General features: G+C 40.9%; 1 protein-coding gene and 1 non-coding gene across 2 annotated transcripts; both read right to left on the bottom strand.

The window, feature by feature from the left end:
• Nucleotides 1–1,263: 1,263 nt before the first annotated feature.
• Nucleotides 1,264–1,346, bottom strand: trnal-cag. The gene has a single exon. It is a non-coding gene; the product is annotated as a tRNA-Leu (tRNA).
• Nucleotides 1,347–15,731: 14,385 nt separating this feature from the next.
• On the bottom strand, nt 15,732–19,258 carry sox7 (SRY-box transcription factor 7). Its single transcript, XM_038726398.1, has 2 exons — nt 18,738–19,258; nt 15,732–17,701 (listed from the first exon to the last, which is right to left on the bottom strand). The coding sequence occupies exons 1-2, from the start codon at nt 18,967–18,969 to the stop codon at nt 16,710–16,712; spliced, it is 1,224 nt and encodes a 407-aa protein (XP_038582326.1). The 5' UTR covers nt 18,970–19,258; the 3' UTR covers nt 15,732–16,709.
• Nucleotides 19,259–20,655: the final 1,397 nt, after the last annotated feature.

Genomic DNA, 20,655 nt, shown 5'->3' with positions numbered 1-20,655 from the left:
CATGAGGGTTGGCAATCCTATTAGTGAGATCTAAAAGTACTCAAGCAGCCTCTTGGCATTACGTATGACTACATGTAGCCTAAATATCTCCATAACAGGAAGTGTAATCATTATGCTGTGTTTAATATTATTCATTGAAATTTCAATGCCTCTAGCTGCATAAACAATGTAAGTGCAAGTCTCTTGTTGTTGCTCCTGTCTGTAATTTCACAAATAGTGTTCTCTTTGGTTTTGAGTTTTAAAAACAATTACTACAGTCTGGCCTGACCATAGACTGTATATAAGAGGCCTAACCCATACATGGCAGGTTCCTTCCTACATATATTTTCCTGAATTTCAGTATAATAAACTATAGCACAGGCAAAATGTCTTTCTTAATGTACATAATAAGCTACTCAAATAAAATGTTTGCCCTAATTATCTTGCCTTATTAAAATAATAGTCCACGTTTGTAACCCTACATGCTACATTGCATGCCAAAGCTAAAGAAAATTATCTTTGTTTAAATGACAACCTATACTTTTCCTCTTTGAACAAAACTATGCTACTGCTGTGCTGTAAAACAGGGGTGATATTGTGCTTACAGACTACACAGTTTAGAAACAATAGCAATTGTTATATTTAGAACTATAACACATGTCTGAGATAAGGCAATCAGTCTTTAAGGTTGGACTGTATAGGTAGACACATGCCGAAATTGTGTATCTGGCAGAGTGGGATTCAATCTTGCGCCTCCAGAGAAGATTGCAACCTGAACATAGCGACAACACGATGCAGGCCAATCACGGCGCTTCTTCCCAGTCACTCCGCCACTGAATGACTATGGACATCAGTAGAGCACAAGGCAACTTGTCAAAGTAAGTAACGTCAAGCAAGACAACTCCTTTTATTTCGTAAATAATCATACATAGGCATAAACGTTATATTGCCATCTGTCACACAAAGCCATTTAATCATGTTGTCACATAACGTTATAACGTTATTGCAACTACACTCAGCATAGCTAGCAACTGCTAACACTAATGTTGCTAACTCCTACATGTAAGGTGTATTAAGATGAGCTGAAACGGTGAGTACTTAACAGAAACATTAACTATCTGTTTAAGACAGCAGTGATCATACAGCTGCTGTAAGTCATTATTATGATTGCTATTGTAAACAGCAATTGTTATATTAGGAAATGAAACACATGTCCTTCTTGTCTCAGAAGAAGGTGACTGATCAGTCACGCAGTCCTGCTTGTTATAAGCAGAAAATAAAGTTTGTCAGAAGTGGGATTCGAACCCACGCCTCCAGAGGAGACTGCGACCTGAACGCAGCGCCTTAGACCGCTCGGCCATCCTGACATTGGAGATACACGGTTCCCATAAGATGAGAAAACTTCGACAAACCTGCATAGTGTGTTTATATATGTGAAAATCTGACGACAATAATTCATACATAAGTTAACATATAGATTAAAGGGGTAATGATTCGTCTTTTAGCTTGGCATGGATGTAGCTAAAGGAAACTAACATCCAGCATTAATTCCTTTGGAACGATAGGAAACCGACAGACTTGGAATAACTACAATATAGGACCGGGGATTTCTGCCTCGTGGGTGGACCAGAGTGGACCGAAGTCAGGAACACATGTAGTCCTACCTCTGCCGTCGCTTCGTGGTGATTTTTAGGCTGCGGCTGCAGTATCTCTCATGGCCACTAGATGCTAACACCTAGAAAACTGCATCAAACATGAGGAGGAATTCCAACTTGTCTTCTGAAATCAAACCAAAAGCCAGTTATGCACTTTTCTAGTGTAATTCCTTGTGTGTTTGTCGTCATCCCCTTGGCATACTTGCCATTTTTGTGAATAACAGAAGTCAAACCAAACTATCTGCCTGTTTAAAAAAGACATAAGCTTTTGATTGAAAAGTCGGCATCAAGTTTGCATCTGAAAGTAAATGAGCCACTGAAAAAATTGGGCCTACTTGAGAAAATATGCTACATTGCTGGACATATTCTGCCAAAAATGACCTAGTTTTAAGAATTGAGTTTTATGTAATTATTATATCTGTGGTGTCTGAATGTAATTCATTGACATTACGTACAGTTGGGATCTATCTTTATGTCTCTTATTCTTGCTGGTTAACTAATGGCAATGATAGCACTTGCATAGAAATAAGTTGTGTTTTAAATGAACACATGCAGTTGATGGTGGTAAAGATATTTTTATAGTGTTGCCTACATATCTCATGTTGATGTTTAATTTATATGTTTTAGAGGCACTTTTGCCTGTAGGATTATTATCCCACACCTAAGCAGAAATTGGTCATCTTATAAATGGCATGAGTTAGCCTATAAGGTCATGGGCTATTGTAATGAATGGGTTTTATAGAGTCATCCAAACACCTTGGGAAAACTGCCCTGTGAAAGTGCTAACTGTGTAATATTTAGCAGAGGCAGAATTTACCAAGCTATGGGGTACAGTCTGGGTACAGTGTGTTCTTAAAAGGGTTGAGATTCTGGAAAATGTTTTGACACAACTTTATTTGCAGACATGTGCTACATTGCTGTGTGGCTATTTTTGGACTGGAGAAGCAGTTAATGTGTCCAGTGAGCCTACATGTGAAAAAAACTGTCTCCTATTTATTATCAATCTATGTGTGAATGTTAGTCTTAATAATGTAGCTTCTGTGTTGGAAAATGAATAGCACTCGCACTGTAAGCTGAGACTTTTAGTGCTAATGGTTAGTGGGTTCAGTCTTTGTGTGCCTACTTATAGATCACAGTGAATACGTGACTGTAGCAGCTTGATTTGCTTATCAGAGCTTTCAGCTATCACTGCTCTTAAGTATTCCACCATCTGTAATAAACATAGACCTATCCAGCTCATATCCTGTTTTGAACCTATCAACATGGTACTTTAGTTGAAGTGTCTGAACTCTGGGGACGACTGTGTGAGTCATTTCCATGTGTCTCATTTTTGATGTTGAGTCTTTAAGGAAACAGGGCTGAGCATCTAGCAGGAAGGGATTCCTCCAAGCTCAGACATCAACAACATCCTGAATATTACACTCATAACGTGAGGCTGGAGGAATGGGAGTGAGCATGGAAATAATGCACGACTGACCCGTTGCCAAGGTCAGTAAGAAGCGTTTACCCAGAAATTCTGAGTGTAAACAGTGAACATCAAGGCAGCGGAAATGCTGTATGTCACTACTGACGTACTTTATCTGTGAATAAGCAGCGGTAGATGAGGTTTGTTGTTCCTGTGTGTAGGATCTTGCATCACTGATCAGTCATCTTGCATGAATCTTACACTTTAGTGTAAAACACTAAACACAGTATACTTTAAGTTTTAAGGCCTCTGGGCACAGACATAGATTATAAATCCAGAGATGAGGGCAGGATGTATTTGCTTTTTTACTATACTGATTACTATTGATGAATTATAAATATGAATAAGGGCTGCAGCCAACAAATATTTTCACTGTTGATTAATCTGCCGGTTATTTTCTTGGTTAATCAAGAATCTTTCATCTGTAAAATAAAAAAAAATATAACGTCAAAAACTAATGAAAAATACGAATCACAATTTTTCAGAGCTTTGACCAACAGTCCGACACCCAAATATATACAGTTTAAAAATCAACAAATTCTTAGTTTTTAGAAGCTGGACTTTTTGCTTGGAAAATTACTGATAAAGATGTTGATGTCTATTGTCTATCAATTGACTAATCATGGTTTCAGCTCTAATATTACGAATAACAAAAATTCTAAACCAATGGCAGTATAGAAATTAAACAATTGTGTGTAATTCGTCCCTTACCCTCAGCTTTTCCCCCAAAATATGACAACCAAAATTCAACATTTCAAAGTCTGCATAAAACAGCAGTACTGTCAAAATATAACAAAGGTCTAATATAAAAAATAATAATGAATGAATAGTGAAGACAAAGAAAACTCTGAAACAGGTAATACCTCATACAAATGTACATTGTACCATTTTTCAAATATGAAAGAAAAGGGTCCAGAAATCTTGAAAGATATGATCACATTTTTGTTAACTTTTAAAAATATTTTTTCTGAGACTAATACATTCTCAGTGTTTTTGTAAAATCAGTAACTTACCAGACACTGTTACCTTATTGCTTTACCTTTAAACACTTATTTTATGAACTTTGTATGTGACTGTTCCGGACTCTAAATAAAGGAAGCAGATACAAGTAATAATAATAATAATAATAATAATCCTTATTTGTAGAGCACTTTTCAAAAACAAGTTACAAAGTGCTTTAACAAGTGTAAAGAATAATACAAAAAAACAAGAGCATGAAAAATTAATATAAAATTAGTAAAATACAATAAAATAAAAGGGATAAAATAAAGTCAGATAAGATCGGGAAAGGCTCTCCTATAAAAGTATGTTTTAAGAAGGGACTTAAAAGAGTTCACTGACTCAGCCGACCTGATTTCCTCGGGCAGGCTGTTCCAGAGCCTCGGGGGCCCTGACAGCAAAAGTGGCCATACTACCAACGATTGTATATTATTAACTCTAAGTTAGCTAAATGCTGTGGATGGCAGACACTGTAATCTGACACTGTAATCTGTCTGTAAGGTTATTGCAGCCATCTCTGTTTTTCAGTTGCTCTTAAAGGTGGGGAAGATGAGAGGACAGTTTAACTGTACGAGGCACACATTTTTATGTGTGGGCTACTGATGCAATATAGATTTTGAAAAAATAGCTTAGAATCAGTTAGAATCAATAGATGTTGACAAACATGGCTACTAAGCAATAACAGGCTGTTTCCTTTTCTAATCACATGTATTTTTTTATTGTATCTAAAAGCTGCTGTATTTTTAGCTCCAAATTATCTTGATGTCTGCTTGATTTTGAAAGTTTTGTTCAACAAAATTATCTTGTCCCTCCCTAACCATGACAAAATAGACTAAGACTAAGACTCAGAGGTCTGTGATGTATGTTGACCCCCGACCCACCAACTGTAGTAAAAAGTGCAGAACACTATCTAACTATAGACCTATTTTGTGCTTTTCACATATAATTACTGGTCGTGCTACATCGTACATGGACAAGAAATATTCCTCTGCATTCCTGCATGCCTTATGCCATGATCAGACAGGCAACAGTGTTTGCAGTGAGAGGTGTCTTTCTTTCAGTTGTTGGCAGTAAGCATTTTATATTCTGCTCACATGCCCTGGGTTTCTTGCTTTTAGGCACTCGGAGCTCCTAGTGTTTTTGCAGGAGCGTTCTGAACGCCTTGAGTTGAAAAAACTTTATTTTCCACTGTCCAATCAGATCAGATTTGTGAATTTAAAAAATCATGGTTAGGCCAAAGTCCTTATAGGAAGGTCCTGCCACTCGGCAGCCATCCTGGTAAAAGCTTCTGGCCAGTTATTTTAGACTCACAAAATGATGCTCCTATCTGAATGAATGGGGAGAGAGCCATAACTGCACTTTTAATGGTCACCAGGTATGTATAGAATCACCAGTAAATCAGTATCTAATAAAAATTGCTGAAAAAGTTTGATTACATTGCCCCAAGTATTTTTCCCAACGGGTTATACTTCTACTACGCATGCGTGGATCGGGGCCTTATTTCTCTCTATATTCAGAGACAAGATATTTTGGGTTGACAAACAGTAACAGTAACTGTGATTAAACAGCAGGGCTACGGTTATGTATTGACACTCCCCAACAAAACACACACACACACACACACTGGAGAGCCTCACGTAGTAGAGATTCCTGCCCAGCAACAACATGGGTACCCACACAGTAACTCTCTCAAAGGGCCATAAATGTACTTTTAGTTACTTTCAAAGCTCCACCAGGCTCCCAGCGGAGACACGGAGAACCTAACAATAGCTTCCCATTGCAGGTTAGGGTGTTAGTTGAATTTAAGGATGATGTAACCCCTTGTTTGCTATGGCTACCGACTGCACTTGTTGAAGCAGCAGCCGGTAGCTCCTTCTAACTTCACTACACTTTTGTTTTTCATCAGTTTTTTTCTGGCTTTATTGCTGAAACACGCGTTAGCTATGACAGACATTGGAAAAGAAAGACAGTGTTTTTGGTTTAAAACGCAGCCAACCACGATCCACCCGGCCCGATCAAACGGACTAGGCACCACCGCGGGCGTGGTGATAAGTCAGAGAAGAGGAAAGGATAGGAGCCATGTTGGATGAGCTTGGTCCTAAGGGTGCTACAAAATGGGACTTGGCCAAGCATCGGTAATCAGAGACTGTTGTGTTAACATCTTAACAGAGACCTGCACCATCAACATCCCAGATCAAGCACTTGGCGGGCAGGCCGTGTTCCCGGCTGTCAGTGCAAGACTCCTGCAAGATGAGACGAGGTGGATTCTGTGTATTACATCGATGATGCTTGGTGCTCAAACACAGTTAAGATGGACGCTGTTTCCCAAATGCCAGACTTATTAATGTTAGGATGAAACCATATTATCATCTTGTTGCAGCTGTTTACATTCACCCAGGCGCAATTTCAAAAAATGCACTGTGTATACCTTTATGTATATATGTATATAAATAACTGCATGTTTTAATTTATTTTAATTTATGTTACCATATATAAAGATACACTTTTATTATGTTAATTTCTGTGTGTGTAGCATGAAGAGACTACAAACGTTGGTTTCATTTAACAAACTTGTGTTGTATTCATAGTTCTCACGTGACGTCACATTCCAAGGAAAACGATCCCTTGGAGGGCAAAAAAAGATGTGATTTTCCGCTGTCCGCCAACCAGGAACCAAGTTACACACTGTTACTTTGAGTTTGTTACTTTTGCGTTGGCAAAATACTGGATGGTTGCTTTCGGATGAACTAATCGACGAGTAGACAAGCCTGAGCTGTGTTAGGTGACATACTGTGAAATACTTTGAAAGGTTACATTTAAGGATCATCAGAGCAGACTGAATCCTCTTTTGGAATTCTGAAAGTTCTGATTGCATCACAGTCACAGTAAGAATTTATATTTTCACCTCAGACCAGTCTATACACCTACACACAAGGATTTGTTTCTGTGATCTTTCCAGTGAAGATGAATGGACAAGGAGACAGACACTATGTGGTGCAAAACATCTTCCTCAGGCAACCAATATTCGGAGTCCCTGGACCGGTGGACATGAACTTCCCTCAGGAACACCGTGTGGCTCCTGATGAGAATCCGGGTCACCCTGACCATAACTATCCTATTGTTGAGTATGTTGGTCCAGGTGCTGAGGTTGATGTAGGAATCAACCAGCATATCGAACAAGAAGACCCACTGCCTGGTGGATCCAGGTGGCGGTCTCAAGAGGATGATGAGGGGGATGTCAAGAGCAATAGTAAAAGATTCAGGTGGTGGGATGAATGCGCATACAGCGACTGGGACAGCTGCACTGACAGTGATGTCAGCAGCATTACAAGTGAGGACAGTGATGAGGATGATATAGTTGGAGAAGAAGAAGAAGAGGAGGACCCACTTCCTGGAGGAACCAGAAAGAGGGAACGGGATAAGAAAGATGAGGATGATACAGTCAAAGAAGAGATGGACCCATGTACTGGAGTATCCAGGAAGAGGGAAAGAGATGGAGAAGATGAAGATGAAAGAAGCACCAAGAAATCCAGACAGTAAGACCATCAATCATCAACAGACACTGTCAGAGTATTTAACACCTCCTCTACCCGATCTACAAAACATCCACAGCACCCACCATAACATGATCAGCCTCACCCCAACATCTTCTATATCTGTTCTATACCAAACTCTAGATCTACAGTGGGTACGGAAAGTATTCAGACCCCTTTAAATTTTTCACTCTTTGTTTCATTGCAGCCATTTTCCAAAAATCAAAAAAGTTCATTTTATTTCTCAGTAATGTACACTCAGCACCCCATCTTGACAGAAAAAAACAGAAATGTAGAAATTTTAGCAAATTTATTAAAAAAGAAAAACTGAAATATCACATGGTCATAAGTATTCAGACCCTTTGCTCAGTATTTAGTAGAAGCACCCTTTTGATCTAATACAGCCATGAGTCGTTTTGGGAAAGATGCAACAAGTTTTTCACATCTGGATTTGGGTATCCTCTGCCATTCCTCCTTGCAGATCCTCTCCAGTTCTGTCAGGTTGGATGGTAAACGTTGGTGGACAGCCATTTTCAGATCTCTCCAGAGATGCTCAGTTGGGTTTAAGTCAGGGCTCTGGCTGGGCCATTCAAGAACAGCCACGGAGTTGTTGTGAAGCCACTCCTTCGTTATTTTAGCTGTGTGCTTAGGGTCATTGTCTTGTTGGAAGGTAAACCTTCGGCCCAGTCTGAGGTCCAGAGCACTCTGGAAAAGGTTTTCGTCCAGGATATCCCTGTACTTGGCCGCATTCATCTTTCCCTCGATTGCAACCAGTCGTCCTGTCCCTGCAGCTGAAAAACACCCCCACAGCATGATGCTGCCACCACCATGCTTCACTGTTGAGACTGTATTGGACAGGTGATGAGCAGTGCCTGGTTTTCTCCACACATACCGCTTAGAATTAAGGCCAAAAAGTTCTATCTCGGTCTCATCAGACCAGAGGATCTTATTTATCACCATCTTGGAGTCCTTCAGGTGTTTTTTAGCAAACTCCATGCGGGCTTTCATGTGTCTTGCACTGAGGAGAGGCTTCCGTCGGGCCACTCTGCCATAAAGTCCCGACTGGGGATTGCTGCAGTGATGGTTGACTTACTACAACTTTCTCCCATCTCCCGACTGCATCTCTGGAGCTCAGCCACAGTGACCTTTGGGTTCTTCTTTACCTCTCTCACCAAGGCTCTTCTCCCCGATAGCTCAGTTTGGCCGGACGGCCAGCTCTAGGAAGGGTTCTGGTCGTCCCAAACGTCTTCCATTTGAGGATTATGGAGGCCACTGTGCTCTTAGGAACCTTAAGTGCAGCAGAAATTTTTTTGTAACCTTGGCCAGATCTGTGCCTTGCCACAATTCTGTCTCTGAGCTCTTCAGGCAGTTCCTTTGACCTCATGATTCTCATTTGCTCTGACATGCACTGTGAGCTGTAAGGTCTTATATAGACAGGTGTGTGGCTTTCCTAATCAAGTCCAATTAGTATAATCAAACACAGCTGGACTCAAATGAAGGTGTAGAACCATCTCAAGGATGATCAGAAGAAATAGACAGCACCTGAGTTAAATATGAGTGTCACGGCAAAGGGTCTGAATACTTATGACCATGTGATATTTCAGTTTTTCTTTTTTAATAAATTTGCAAAATTTCTACATTTCTGTTTTTTTCTGTCAAGATGGGGTGCTGAGTGTACATTACTGAGAAATAAAATGAACTTTTTTGATTTTTGGAAAATGGCTGCAATGAAACAAAGAGTGAAAAATTTAAAGGGGTCTGAATACTTTCCGTACCCACTGTACGTCCTGGTAGAGAACAGGTTTAAGACACAGACAGACGGAATGACTGCAGTCCCCACCAGCAGCCCACTCTTGGCACCCTTCTTTAGGGAGTTTTTCCTTGTTCTCAATAAGGGTCTAAAGTTTGGATGGGTGTCATATTCATCTAATGTAGATGCTAAAGCCCTTCTAAAAACAAGAAGAAAGAAACATACAACTTAATTTGACAGGCTAACTCTTTGCCTACAAACCAGACAGTATTTTAACAACAGTATCGTCACTGGAAATTGTACTTTTTCATGATTTGTTGGATATGCTATCTAGATTGTTGTTGTTTTTTTAAATCAACACAATTAACGAATGCTCCACACAGCTCCTTTCACAATAAATGTGGTTATTTGATTCATAGTTAAAAGTATTATAAAAATATAGATGAATGCAACTTTAAGTAATGGTCTTCTATAAAACACAATATTATACTTGAGGGGGTGAAGTAGTAACAACAGGAACTAATGTTAAGGAAGAAATGATTAGTTATTGGTTGTACCATTTTAGGCAAATAACAAACTAATCATAGAGAAAGTGGTCATTATGCAAATTCACATATATTAACTACTATGTGGCTGTTCATCAGTGTGCAGTACTTGTGATTGTTTTGTTCCTTAAGGACTATGGGTACTTTATTAAATTAGTGATGATGTTTCCTTCCAAAATAAGACAGTCTTGTGTTATTTTTTTATGCAAGTATTCTACCTAGTGTAAGAACAGATATGACTTTGGACATTGTTCAACACAGATCTTGTGAAAAGATATTCAAAAAAAACACTTTTCACACTGCCAAAAAATGTTCCTTCTGTAATTTTTCATCGGGGACATTTGGAAGACAAATCTTTGAAACCTTGTGCATTCTTACTGAAACAAGCTGGAATTTATGAATACATCTGAAATTAGCTTCTTAAGTTGTATTGGCTACTTTATTGGAAAATGCCTGGAATTTTTTTATCGGAATTTCAACAACGGAGAAAGAGAAGATTCACAACATATAGACAAAATAACATATTTTACTTTGTATTGAAATGGCAGACATCACTACATTCACTATCTGTTTACATACATTTGATTGTAGATACACAGATACAAGATATTTCATGATGCGTGTAAAAAGTGTTGTAATTGGGGAAACAACAAGAAAAAAAGCTACAAAAACGTAATATAGGTCAAGGACAATGATTTAAGATCTAAATCACTGTTTACTGTTGAAATAAGTTTATCAAGGAGCCCTTTTTATTGCCACTGATTTGGTCAGCCAACATTCTGCCAAGCAAATCAATTTCACCGTGGGATAATAAAGTTATTCAAGTCAATGAATAACTTTCTCTCATGGGGAATGATCATATCTGCTTTGCAATCTGATATAACTGTTACAGTGTGTGCACACTAATTTTATGAATCATATTTGCTGAAATGTTAATGTTAATGGCACTCAGTGTGTCTCACATTCTGTCATCAGGCAGCCTGGTGGTTTGCTTTGTCTATATCCTCCACAGTAGCTGTTAAATGGGGCTTTCTCACACCGCTGAACTTATAACATCACTCATCTAAATCATTAGTGTGTCTGCTTTTCAGGATGCGCACCGAGTAAACTCTGTTGGTGCTGGATGACGGGGCCAGAGACAGCATGTGAGCCCACTAAAATGGAAAAGACGGGGAGGGACTTAGGATCAAAGCCCTTTTAAAGACCAAACTCACTTAATGCTCGGACATGTTTTTAGCTGATGCTTTCCCACAAGTATAAATTTATAAAAAGAAAATGCAACAGCTTAAATTATGACCAATTTAAACTTTCCGAACTTTGCAGGAATTAGCCTTATCCTTTGCCGTCTAACTGCATGTCTCACCCCAGTCTGGCCTAAACAGAGTTGCCAGAAAATTAAAGCATTGCATGAAATACTGTAATTATCTCCATATTAAGACATGAATCAAAACACATAATGCCTCTTCTAGTTATTCCCACAGTAGGAGATCACACACGGAACAGATAAGGATGTTCTATCTGTTAAATGGAACAACCACATTGCAATTAGGAAGCACAATAGGAACATCCTCCTCCACATTGAGGTGAAGAGTTACACCACCCAGGGAGAATCTGCAGCAGTCAAAAACAAGCCAGATAGCGCTGCAGCACACACAGACCAATGCAAGCCATGCTATCATAGAAAGAGAGAGAAATAGACCAATGCAGGCCAGGCTGTAAAAATAGGGCATGCACCACAAATATGTATCACTTTTATTAAAAATAATAAATCTGCGCTGGTATTTTTTTATATATCCTGACTTTTCAGTGCTGTTTCTACTTTGAGTAGAACATTTAACACACAACTAGAAAGCTCCTATTAAAGTGGGGAGTTTGCAGAAAAATGCACATAGTTTTGGAAGAGAGCACATTTCTCAATCCTGTTTTGTACATACTGCAGCAAAGCCTGTGCCGATTTGGTAATCAGGCTGCGCTTATGGGTAAATGGAAATCTAGCCTTCTCCTTCCCCGGGTTGGCAGCCATGTGCTGGCCTCCCTCTGTGCTTTTGCTGGTCGCCTGTATCTGCTTAGAACAGGTGCCGGATCCCGTTCAGCTGCAGCATTCACAGCACAGGTACGGGTGGGAGGCCCTTGGCTGCTCGTACAGTCCCCCAAGTTTTCCAGGGGTCCCCATCTGTGTCCCCGCACATCCTCTGCCACATGGCACCTGTCCCTCGACGAGTCTGGTCCATTCTTCGTCCGGCGACGTACACGCCTGCCTGCCACCCCACACTCTGCCTGTTGTTGAGCCACAATGAGATGAAGAATAGCTGCACCCATAATCCCTTGCTTTGAGATGTGTGTGTGTCTCTCCCTCCCCTCCTTCTTTTCCTCCTTTGGCCAGATTTAGGGCCAAGTACAAATTGTAAACAGGTTATTATGCTGCTGTAACACACTCCAACTGGAAATGCACTCCAACAACATTTAGTGTTTACTGATGTAAGTGTGTCTTTATCCGTCGCACAGACTAGTTTAATTTGGTGTAAAGTTCACTGAATTTACTGTGATGAGGATGTTGTAATGAGTTTGTTGTTTTCTATTTGCAAGGCTTAACAGGGAACACAAGATTATTCCTCCAGAATCACTTGGAATGATAACTTTGCTTCATCCAGTTGCAAATAATGACTTGTGATATATGCAGCTGCATATATTAGATTTTATAATAGTAAAGTAAGCAATATGTCAAACTCATAATAACTTTGCTCATGCAGCTACAATACAAAAGCTAACTCAAACACACCATAACACACTATATCTACAGTATGTAGGTTAAAGGGCATCTCCGTCCCAGATATTGATATGCCTTTGATAGTCACGTAGTTCAAATCAGCCACTTCCTCTTGACCTATAGTAAACACGTCATATAGCACAAACGGTCGACCTCCAAATGTGACGCGATTGGACGCTCCCTCACTGGCTATACAATGGACGCCGGACCAACCAGACAGTCAGCCTCCTCCGTGCCTCCGGAGGACACGATATTTAAAGTGATCACTGCTCACCTCGGTCCCAGCAGATGGATAATACTTTACACAGCTGTGCAAGCTCTGCGCCTGCTTCCACGCACACGAGCCTTACGCCGTTACCTTGACAGTCGGTGTAGAGTTAGACTGCCGAGTTGTTTGTTTGCCGAGGGAAGTGACATGACGGCAGTGGAGGAAATAGGAAACATAACAGACTACCTGACAGACTCATTCCACGGGCTTGACCTGAGACTGGAACAGAGCCAGTCAGCAATCAGAGAGAAATAACAAGAGCAGGCTCTTTTGTTTGTTCAGCCTATATCCTTATATTCGCAAATATTGTAAATCTGGTGATCTGGTAAGTGTGTGAAAGGTTCAATTAGTCAAATTAAACTGATTATGCAGTTCCCTCTCACACAAGAGGGGGCCTTACAAACAAATCTGTGAAAGACAGCAAAGTGTAAAGTTTATGCAGTTCACCACAGTGTCATGCCTCGGTTTGTTGACACGTTATTTTATCTTTCCTCTCTTGTTGATTTATTGCAGCGAAAACACCAGCGATGGCTTTCTCAAGTTTTCAGCAGAAGTCTCTGACTAAAGGTTAGGATGACGATGAGTCATTTTGCAAGGAGGAAAGAAGTGAGGCTGACAAGCTGATTGTTTTGCCCTCACTTTACGAAAACGTAAAAGTCACAGGATCCACAATTCTCTGTAGCTTTTCTTGTTCTTTAGAGCTCCTCTGGGCATTTCACAGAAGCGATTTTGCTGCACTAATCATAGAAGAGTGTCATTATCCACAGGAGTGATCAATACATATTAGTTTGTAATTGAAAACTACTGTATACTTAAGTTCAGACACCAAATGTTGTTTATTTATCACTGCAGAGGCTTGATAGGTGAAATTTGATCACATGTAATAAATAAAAGAAATAGCAGCATTATATATTATTTTGGTAGGAAATATATATCACACCTTTAATGAATTGGCTCTGTATAATTATGTAACATATATTTGTCATTTGATCTTGACTGTGTTCGCTGTCCAGTAAAAACTATCTATCTCCAGTTTTGGTGATTTGATTTGGTGTTCCTTTTATGGTTTAAGAAAATTCTCCTACATGTCTGCTAAATAAACTGTTTAAAAAAACATTCAATTATTCAAGCTGAGAACAGGACTGGGTTTTGTTAGCCCATGAAAAGTTGACATTTTGGTGATACATTGTTTTTATGTGACATTTCACTGCATTTTATCTTTCTGGTATATTTATTATTTGCCTGTCATAATGATTTTTGGAGTCCTTTGGACGTGAAATACTATTCAAATATGAAAGATATAGGATTAATATGATGTAATGACAAAAACACTGCTTTATTCTGCAAATATCTGCTCAAGTACAATCTTCTTGTGTGTACTAGTCTAAGTTGACGAAGCTTTGTTGACGCTGGAGTCTTTGTCCTTGTCTGTGTTACAGTGTCCTACCCTGAGGAGGTGGATGTGATTGTTGAGACATTGCAGGGCATCTTTACCAGGGGGAGTCTGCAGCAGCACTATGAGCTAACCCTGACAACTCTCAGGCCTGGGGCACCACCCGTCCGGCTACCGCAACCAAAATATGGTCACACTCAAATGGACCCTCCGCCGAGTTTTGAACCCCTGCAGGCACAAAGGGTAATGATCTAACCCCGAAGAAATGAGCACAGCATCGGGCAGCTGCAAACACTGGCACTTGATGAATGTTGTCATTCTGGTCAGTTTAATCACATTCACAGCGAGGTGTGTCAAAAGCACACGATCATGGGTGAAAATGGGTACAGAGAAAAGACATTTTTGGTACATGTTCACAACAAGCATTTTGTTTTGGTTTCAGATTAAGAAACCTGCTCATTGCTGTGTGGATGTTTTGCGCTGTGTCTGTGGTCAAGGTACAACAGGCCAGGTTGACAAAGCCTCTCATGAAAAATGGTGGGTAAGTAAAGACGGGTAAGTAAGATGCTAATCAGCACGCCAGTGTTTCCTCCTGCTTGCTGAACAGTGGGTTCCCTTCCCTCTCTCTGGCTCTTTAATGCAGGGCCCAGCCAGGCCCAAACATCCTGACGGAGAGAGGCTTTTCCCTTATCAGTCAGGAAACACCGCTCCTCCGCCACATCCTCTTTACAAGAAGCACGACTCAACCGTTCCCAAAAATTGCAGGAAGACCAGCCAGACTCCAGGATTTGTCAAAAGCCCCCTGAATTCCTTTTATCGAAAAAGAAAAATTCAAGAGAACAGAGAGGGTGAGAGGGGAGGAGTGGAGAGAGAGAAGGGGGGGTTGCGAATATAGAAAAATGAGGAGGGTGTAAAACAGTCAACGAGGGCCTGGGATTTCTTTTTTTATTTATTTTGCACAGATTACGAAAGGTCTGCATCAGCAAGATAGAACACGGGGTGAGGGGGTGGGGGTGGAAGAGGGGGTCCAGAGTGCCTAAGAATGGCACCCAGAATAAGACTCCAGGAAAACAAAGGACGGTTGCGATGGAGGCGGGTGGCGACGGCTGTGCCTGTTTTACACTAATCCTCTGAACCGGGATGAAATGAGAGCGAGAGGAGACGGATGGATGGAAGGAAGGATGATGTGATGGAGGGTGGAAAAAGTGAGCAGGGGAGTGGGTGTCAGAATGGGCCACTCACGGTACAACAACTAGACAGAGACAAAAATAGAAGAATACATGGTGTGACACTGAATTCAAAGATGGACATATAGCACACACCAATTTTTCCCCAATTGTGTATGAAAACCTATAGTGTAAAAAAACAGCTACCAAGCAGGAGTCCTACTTTCTTTTATTGTTTTCATTCAGGAATCTGATGTATTAATTGGGTGCAATATGAGAAGTAATGTGTTTCATCTGCTTTTGCATAATGCCTTTTAAGTGGTGTATCAGTTATTACCAATCTCCCCCTGTTTAGGTATAATAATTGAAATAATAAAAAGTAATTCTTTTGTTGTTATAAGTTGTCTGTGGGCGCATTATCCAAGCAGCAACTGCATTTATATAAAAATTGAACTTTATTTTAAATTATTGTCTTTCACAAACCTAAAATCAGCATACAGTTATAGTTACCCTTATTATTTTTCATTGTAGAGGTTATGATTATATATTATTAAGTACTTGAGCAGTATAAACGCCTTTTTTCTTCATTATACACTGTCTTGTTAAATTGCATAAGAAATGTCCAACTAAAACCTCATTCAATTACAACTACTGAGGTAAGACTCCCAAGCTAATGAGAGCGAGAACATATAATACAAACATTCGAATGGAAAGCGTTGATAATAGCATTACAGTTAGCATTTATGCAAAACATCAAAGGACTTAAATTAGCTTCTAAAGAGCATCTGTACATGCCGCAGTGGCAACAGTAACTGGTGACATTTACAAGTGGACGGAAAGTCTTTACGACTGTTCTTCTGGTTTAGAAATTTCATGACAACTGGAGGTGGCATACTATAGTATTTTGTGTCTGCATCCCTGAGTTGTCCATCTCCTTTTCTTAATATTCCTCTTTGTTCTTTCCTCGGCTCCAGACAATCATATTGCTCAGTAATCAGTTCAGGTTTTAATCACGGTGGGAGGAAGTTGCTCTTAGATGCTAATACGGGATTTGAAATTACAGATGAGGGCACAGAAATATTTCCCTTTACTAGCACCCAGGTGCAGCATCCTCCCAAATGTCTTTGCCCATGTTAAACCCTGCAGTGTCTCTGATCAGTCGCAAATGTAATGGGCGCTGTAACCAAGCTTACGAGATACCATAGTTGTTGTAGTAGGCCGCCGTTGCGTCTGCGAGCACGGAAATGAGGCTGGTTTCTGTGGTGCTGCTGGGGCACGTAGTGACAGAAGCGGTGGCGGCAGACGCCACCTGGATGTGTCCTGTAACAGTCATGCTGCCGCCCTGCTCAGGGTGGAACCCGGCCCCGGTGGAGTTCAGGTACTGGTCAAACTCATTGCGGTCCACCTCACCCAGAAGCTCAGCCTGGCTCAGCTGATCTAGGGTCTCCAGGTGACCCTGTGTCTCTGGTGGGGGGGACAGCTGACCCAGGTGGCCCTGGTGGAGCCCGTGGTGAATCTGGGTGAAAGATGAGGTACTGTAGTAAGACAGCGGATGGCCAGGGATCAGTCCACCGCCACTTCCAGTTTGGGACATGTGAGGGATGTGACCTATATGTGTGCCCCCACAGTGGATCTGGGTCTGAGGGTAGTCAGTGTGATAAGGGGGCGGGCTGACCATGTGTGTCTGATTCTGGTGGTGCTCATCTGGACAGGAGGCTGAGGAAGAGCAGGAGACGGAGGAGCTACCAGATGTCGAATAATAAGAGGAGGGTACATGCTCGTGGTCCATGGCATCTAAGGGGGACATCTCAGGAGGAGTGGGCAGGCCATAGGGGTAAGTGTCAAAGCTGCTGTTGGAACCGGCTGGGTCTCTGAAGCTTCTGACGCTCGGCAGAACAGGGCTGGGGCTGGAAAACCTGCTGCTGACACCATTAGGGCTGCCCTCGTCTTTGTTGAGGGGGTGACAGAGGGCCCGCTGGTCGGGCAGGGCGTTCTGATCAGGGGCCAGCCCGCTTAGGAGGAAGCCAGGGTCCACTCGCTTGCAGATGCGTTTCAGCTGCTTCTTCCGGCGAGGCCGATACTTATAGTTGGGGTAGTCCTGCATGTGCTGCACCCGAAGCCTCTCTGCTTCCTCCACATAGGGCCTCTTCTGAGGGGGAGTCAGGGCCTTCCAGGACTTGCCTGCAAGAAGAGGAGACAGAAGAAGTTTTTAAATTTTGACAAAGAATCCCGAGCAGATTAGTTCGCAGTTTACATTTGCAACTTTTTTATTTCATATTTGAAGTCTGTTATATTTTCTCACACTCTAACAATTTCTACAACTTGTTAAACATCCATAAACATATTCTCAATCAGTTTTTGCAGGAAGTTGCAGGAATACACCTCTTTATTGGATAATTCAGATATTAAATTCATATGCATAATAGTGGGATTACAACCTCTTTTCCTAAATTAAACAAAAGTTAAACAGCTTTATAAAACAGACATAACATTAACACATTTTAAAATAAATCTGACTAAGCTTATAATTGTGATTTACAGGTGTGTGACATTTAACTTTTAAAATGAAAGAAAAAACATCTAGGCTGTATTAAAACTTTCACCGTAACTCAAGGGTATTGTTTTGAATGGATTTACCTTCAAGTAATGAATACCTTATTTTAAGATAAACAGAAGTCCCGATTTTACCTTTATTTATGAAAGCATATTTTGCATGTATTGCTGTTCTCTAATTGGCTTTAAGAAGATTTCTGATGCGAGAGTGCCAGGTTTGGGGGCTTAACATTGAGCACGAATCCAAGAAGCTTTAATCCAACGCAAAAATAAAACATTTCTGTCTTCTTCTATTTCCACAGTCTTAACGAATAGTTCGGTTCAGTGACATTAACTTTGAAAGTCATGGGATTTGGGTGACGCGCTTCACAGGCTATAACATCTGCGAAGTTAGGTGATTCATTTACTTGGTTTAATTTAGGATCAGCTGCGATTAAAATAAAAAAAAATTTTGTATTATCTCTAACATATTTTAAACGTTTATTTATTTAAATTAAGTATATTTTGGCGTTTGAAAGAATATTTAAACTTTTGTAAAACAGCCGAGGCCTGAGGGGAATTACACGATTGTGGACGGTTAAAAAGTAGCAATAATGATAACAATAATAATAATAGCAATAATTATTAATGAAACTTCAAACTTGAAATAACTTTTTCATCTCACCCAACATTTTGCTGAGCTCGGCATTGTGCAGGTCTGGGTTTTGAACCGCCAGCCGCTTGCGCTCATCTTTGGCCCACACCATGAACGCGTTCATGGGCCGCCTGATCCGGGGCTCCGGCGCCTTGTCCACGGGGTTTCTGTGGGGGCCATGTCCGTCGGGCACGTCCCCGTCTCCCGCAGGACACTCGAAGGACTCCGGCCACGACGAGTACGCGCTGATGAGGGCTGCCATCTGCGCGCTCTCTCCTCTCCGACCTGAAGATGCGCTTCTCACTCTGTCGCCTGACAAGTTGTGTTCTCTGCCGAAGTGCACTGCAGGATAATTTGAAAGTTGAAAAAACTTCAGACACTTCTCTTTTTTTGCTGTTTTTTTTTTTTTTACAAACCCAGCGGACTGGATCACTTGAGCTACAGGCTACAGTCAGATGTCACTACAGGTTTGAGAAGAAACCACAGATGTACTCAGGCAACGGCTCCGCCTTCTGAGTTATGATTCCGTCTTTCCTGGTGGATGGGGGGAGCGCTTTATATTTGAGGAGCAGGTTCCAGGAGAAGCCCCGGCGGATTCTCGGCTCCTCCTTGATTGCAAGTTGAGCACCAAAGGGAAGAGAGAGAGTTGCAACATTTCAACACTACTAACTACTTAAACTGGCCTCGCAACAAAACAACACTTTCCACTGACCGATAACGTCATTCAACTTACTCTTTTTTTTTTAAATACAAGTCACTGTGCAGGTAATGATTGTTTACTGTAGGCTACATTTGATTAACCAACAATGTATCTTTATAGGATCAATTGGGTTAAAATCACACGTTTGTCAAAGTGGATAAAAACCATCAGAGAAAACCCATCTTTAATTTGACATGTAGGCTATGTCAGGGTTGCTGTGAGGACAGTGAGAGATTTGGCAACTTCAGCTTTTTTTTCTAAGTCAACAAGGAAAAGCAAACTGATCTAACCTGTTCTGCATATACTTAACAACATTGCACAGCTAAGTACACTGGTTAAGCAGCGTTTTCAGATTTCTACTGAACACACACGCTACCAGGATGTCATGGTGTTGGCATGCCACTGAAAACACAGCACTCCCTTTCAGAAAACCCCTTTCTTACTCTATTTTTAACAAACAGGTGTTGTTGAAAAATTACCATCATATATATATATATAAAAATTTGTCCTAATTCCTGCTAAACATAATATTCAAATCCCTGTATTCAGATGAGACTCCCTCAGAGAAGGAAAGGCTCCTTTTTTTTTTTTTTTAACAGTTTGGGTGCCGATCAATTTTTGGAACCTCTGAACACATCTGGGAGTGAGATAAAAAAGCACTGAACACACACTACAAACAAATCAGTTTCCTTCTGTGGCCAGCGGCTAGTGCATATCAAATCCAGGAGTTCCTGTTGACAGGATACTCTTGGGCTGCAGCCATGGAGTAGCTCACACTCTCACACACAAGGGCACACAAAGGCACACTGCTCAAATAAAGCTACTGATTACGGGTCAGATAGTATCTTGGCTTGTAATATTTATAGAGGAGGGAGTAACCTAAAGAGTTGACTACAGAGACTGTGATTTTAACTCTTGAAATTGAAGAATTTCCAACTTTCGTCCTCCAGGTTTAATCTACAGGCAACATGGATCTTAAGTTGCAGTAAGTGCCTCCCCACCCATCAAACTGAAGTGTCAGCTCTAGCTTTGTGTGACCCACCACCACCACACAGGAACAGGATACAACACCTGAAGCCACAGATTGTGCACAGAGCAGGCACATCAGTGATATATAGAGCCACACTTACTACTCTTGCTGTCCTGACATTGATGTGAAGCTGGTGAAAGTTAGCACAACAGAGCGAGTGTGAGCTGATGGAGGCACAAGAATGAGTGAGTGCATGTGCAGTACAGGTGGCAGACTTG

The sequence above is a fragment of the Micropterus salmoides genome, unplaced genomic scaffold, assembly GCF_014851395.1.
Source record: "Micropterus salmoides isolate LMB-PRFRI ecotype aquatic unplaced genomic scaffold, ASM1485139v1 Ms_hic_scaffold_18, whole genome shotgun sequence".
NCBI classification, from domain to species: Eukaryota; Metazoa; Chordata; class Actinopteri; order Centrarchiformes; family Centrarchidae; genus Micropterus; species Micropterus salmoides.
Note: the sequence above shows the minus strand (reverse complement) of the source record. Positions and strands in the feature narration are given on the sequence as shown.